The sequence below is a fragment of the Acyrthosiphon pisum genome, unplaced genomic scaffold, assembly GCF_005508785.2.
Source record: "Acyrthosiphon pisum isolate AL4f unplaced genomic scaffold, pea_aphid_22Mar2018_4r6ur Scaffold_16840;HRSCAF=17505, whole genome shotgun sequence".
NCBI lineage: Eukaryota > Metazoa > Arthropoda > Insecta > Hemiptera > Aphididae > Acyrthosiphon > Acyrthosiphon pisum.
The window spans coordinates 1-4958 of NW_021765807.1; the positions used below are offsets into that span (position 1 = coordinate 1).

The window sequence follows — 4958 nt, forward strand, 5'->3', positions numbered from 1 at the left end:
CCCACCAAATTCAACAATTTTGAATTGAAGAGCCTATAAAGTGTCCATAGGCGTGCGCACAGAACCAAAAACGACAATGGCTCTAATTATTAATTAAGTGTAAATTAAATTATTAAATTTATTGAGGAATTCAAAAATGTCATTCCTTTTAAACGTCGATTATCATTATAAGATTGTACAATATCTATACCTATATTGTTATGTAATACTTATTAGAATGAATTATAAAATAAAATATATATTTTTAGTGCATTTGATATCTTTAAAACATTTGTATGTATCAATAATTATTGTTTTCAAAATTATTGTGGGCCTTAATTTTTAGTGTGCATCCCCGGAACCAAAAGTCTGCGCACGCCTATGATTGTGTCCACTCCTGAAATACACTGACACTTATTTTTATCTACATTATTACAAAATAATTACAAATTTACAAAGTTAAAATTACTATACCGTCTATACCTGTTATAGGGGTCCCTGAAGTACTAGGCAAATTAACATTATCACAATTTAAAGAGATGTTAGATTCTAAATCATTACTGTTTGATGTTTGATCTGAAAGAAATTGAATTAAATTAATACGAGTACATTTTATTCAAAATATTGTTTTAATATAAGAACAAGATAAATTACCAATGAGGATATGCTCTGAAGTACTAGGCAAATTAACATGATCACAATTTAAAGAGATGTTAGATTCTAAACCAGTACTGTTTGATGTTTGATCTGAAAAAAATTAAATTAAATTATACAAGTACATTTTATTCAAAATATTGTTTTAATATAAGAACAAGATAAATTACCAATGAGGATATGCTCTGAAGTACTAGGCAAATTAACATGATCACAATTTAAAGAGATGTTAGATTCTAAATCAGTACTGTTTGATGTTTGATCTGAAAAAAATTAAATTAAATTATACAAGTACATTTTATTCAAAATATTGTTTTAATATAAGAACAAGATAAATTACCAATGAGGATATGCTCTGAAGTACTAGGCAAATTAACATGATCACAATTTAAAGAGATGTTAGATTCTAAATCAGTACTGTTTGATGTTGGATCTGAAAGAAATTAAGTTAAATTAATACAAGTACATTTCATTCAAAATATTGTTTTAATATAAGAACAAGATAAATTACCAATGAGGATATGCTCTGAAGTACTACTAGGCAAATTAACATGATCACAATTTAAAGAGATGTTAGATTCTAAATCAGTACTGTTTGATGTTTGATCTGAAAAAAATTAAATTAAATTATACAAGTACATTTTATTCAAAATATTGTTTTAATATAAGAACAAGATAAATTACCAATGAGGATATGCTCTGAAGTACTAGGCAAATTAACATGATCACAATTTAAAGAGATGTTAGATTCTAAATCATTACTGTTTGATGTTTGATCTGAAAAAAATTAAATTAAATTAATGGAAGTGGCCTACATGACTACATATTTTCATTCAAAATACTAAGCCTCCAAATTACATAAATTAAAAATGATCTATGCACTTACCTTCAGAACCTGTATGTACAGTCATCAATTGACTATCTTTCCTACCAATCACCTTAGTATGTGTACCTTTTAGAAAAAATGAATCTAATTGATTACATTTTTCAGCACATTTTGCAAGTAATTTCTTGTTTTTTTCGCGATCTCTTTCTGCTCCTCCTTTCCTTTTTTTATTCATAATGATATTACGATATTATCAATATACGATCAATAATATAAAAACTTGAATTTTCATTAGAGACTAATAGAAAGTAAACAAATTAACATGTTAACAACAACTGGATTAATAAAAAAAAAAAACGTGGATAAACGACACTATCGACACGCTTAACACCAAGTGATCAGTGTACAAATATCAAATACTAATGACTAATTTGTTTGGGTTTATTACAGATATTATTTATAAAAATAACAATGACGAAAGTAAAGGGACCAATAATACAAAATTAATATGTATTATCATTAATATTGATTATATTATTATAAATACTAGTATTTTAGACATTATTAGTATTATTAGACATTAGTTATTAATAGCCATTAGGCATTGGCGCATTGCTATATTCGTCGCCACTCTGCAGTCCTACTACAGTCTACAGGGTACAGATAAACAACTTGCCGGTTCAACAGGCGGAAATGCGTCGCATCTGGGTGTCATATTATAAAAATAACCAGCCTATATCAATATAATATTGCTTTAATTTTATGTCTATATTTATGTACCAAATATTTTGTAATTTTATATCCAAAGATCGATTGTATACGATTGTACGAGGCTATTACAATGTTCTATTATTACATTAATAATATTTGTAATACAATAGTTTAATAGACACACATTTTTGACGCATTTAGCATTTAGCATTAACTAATGTTTTTGTAAATTAAATTAAATTAAAAAAAAAAAAATCCAACAAAATGGCCAGGCCACCAGGCCATAGTATGGTCCAGGCCATCTGGAAAATTCCCATTTCCAGACCGGCCACTCCGCCCCTGACTAAAACTTTAACCCCAACCTAAACTCACTTCAAAATTGATATATTACGACAGGTTAAGACTAGGCAGTGGCAGAAAACACAAGTGAGAATATGTTAGAAATACTGTAAATATTCTATAATACGCGGCTCTACATACTATATATAATAAGTGAAAGACGAAATCCGCTTAGGTCAGCTTTAAGAATATTGAGCGTTTTTCGATGATAAAACAATCACCCTGTATACACACGAGTGTAGCATAATAATGTATAGTAGAAACACGGTGCGGGGGTGGGGGAATAGCAATAACCACGAACCAAAATCGGACGTGACGTCGCACGTCGTCGTGGCGGAATGTAAGGGAGGAATAAGTGAAAAGTGGAAATAAAGGAAAATTCGGAAAATACGTCTTGAACGCAGAACGGTGAGAGGGAACGTCGACAGGACCGCCCAGCTTGCGGTTACCGAATGGTTTTCCCGTTGATTTGTGTGTGTATGTGTGTAGTTGGTGTGATGGGAGGAGAGGTCGACTCACCTGAGTCCAGTTGAAAGCTTTCAGGACCGCGGCCACGGATTTGGATATCTGAGTGTCCGGCGGACGTGTGCGGGCGAACGTCGGGAACAGCGTTTTATCCGACGTGTCCGAGTCCATGCAGAACTGTAACATTTATTAATAAGACACAAGATGAAATGGATAAACAGACATAGTTTATATTAGTATATATAGTAATAGTATGGACCATTGAAACGTCTAGGTAATATTAACAATAGGCAAGTTGTATTGACTTTAAAATATATCAGTTGAGTACTTGAGTCTACGTAATTGTACGTAGGTAGTTATTTATTGCACCGAACACAGTCCTTTTAAGTTTTGGTCATAAGCCGCACTCGTATGCATAAAAAATGCAACAGGTCTTGCTGGAGCCTATAAAACGGGAGAGGGAGTTCAATATAAAAATTACTGATTGCATCTTACTCCAGCTTGCATAGTTGCATGATTTACCTATGATCTCAAGGAGAAAATGCATAGATCGTTTGTATGACTTTGGATAAGAATATAGTTTACTCGTGCAATGGTGCCACAGTGGGTACCTACAGTATCGTCCCTGTGTGGTGCGCACTAACTAATGATAATGTGGTTTCGGTAAAAAAAACTCTAAAGTGGAAGGTTTTTAGGCTTTCTTCTACCTTCGACGTTATAAATACATCATATTATAGGTGTCTCATTCCAGTATTTAATAACTTTCATTATCGTTAATGTTTTTGAAAAAAACAGTAAATAGCTTTATTTTTCTGAATAATTAAAGTTTGTTTTCACACCAGTACAAAATACTAATAATGATTATCATACCAAATTCTATATTTTATATACAAATAATAAAAAATAAATTCTCCTATATGAAAGCCGTATAATTGTGTGTATCAATAGCGCAACAAAAGATTTATACCAAAATGTTGCTTCATGGAGTGAAAACAGACGTTTTAGTTTGTAACTGAAAATTTGTGCCCATAATATTATAATTATTTATATAATATTATGTACTTTTTTCAATGAAAATTTAATCTAAGCGTATTTATTTAACGTACCTTAATCACCGAAAAGCTTACAGAATAAACCCCGGTGCGGCAGTAGTGAATTTATTTGCATTTTAATGTTTACGGTTTATTTAGCAGTTTAACCTAAGTAAATTAAATTTAAAAATAATTATTTACGCGTCATAGTTTGTTTAATTATTGTAACAATCATATATATACAATATACATATAATGTATCTCGGGTGGACATTTTCGATCTTTACGGTTCAATGGATTAAATTGAAAACAAATTAAGGCTTTCACAGTGTACGCGCAAAAAAAAATGTAATAAAACCTACCTACGTCAGAGGATTAAAGTTGCATTAGTTCATTTTTAAATTTATCTAGTTTTTCAATGGAGAGGAGCAATTTGTTTTTCGTCTAAATGAAAAGGAGGGTTAAACCGAGTCAAATAAAAAAAAAAGATAAATTGCAAAATGGTAGTCACAATTTACAAACGTCTGATTCATTCATCCGCTTTTTTCACCACTATATTTTTGCTTGGCCAGTTAAAGTTAAAGAAAAATGGGTTCCATTTTATTATTGTTTCGTTTTGTGCATAATGCAACTGAACAAAAAATGTACTTGGTAAAATCTTCTTATTGTCCTTTTCTCCGTACCATTTATAAAAATATAATATAGATAATAGCGAACATTAAAAACACTCACTACTTCATAACCGCACGTACTACATATTATTATTATTAAAGCCATCACAGCTCGTTCAAACTGGTTTTGTTTCAGAAGCCGGTGCGTATCGGTAACGGCTCCGTTTAATTTACATTTTAATTGTTCAATAAAAATCACAAAGTTGTGACTTATTGAGGTTTGTAGTTGATAGGTATTATCATATATGGTCGGCACTAGAATATGTATAATAATATGTATAG

At 30.7% G+C, this 4958-nt stretch overlaps 1 protein-coding gene across 1 annotated transcript; it reads right to left on the reverse strand.

Moving 5' to 3' along the window:
- Positions 1-319: 319 nt before the first annotated feature.
- LOC107885818 lies at positions 320-3481 on the reverse strand. Its single transcript, XM_029491932.1, has 9 exons — positions 3470-3481; positions 3029-3151; positions 1520-1571; positions 1318-1410; positions 1145-1240; positions 974-1066; positions 804-896; positions 634-726; positions 320-555 (listed from the first exon to the last, which is right to left on the reverse strand). The coding sequence occupies exons 1-9, from the start codon at positions 3479-3481 to the stop codon at positions 431-433; spliced, it is 780 nt and encodes a 259-aa protein (XP_029347792.1). The 3' UTR covers positions 320-430.
- Positions 3482-4958: the final 1477 nt, after the last annotated feature.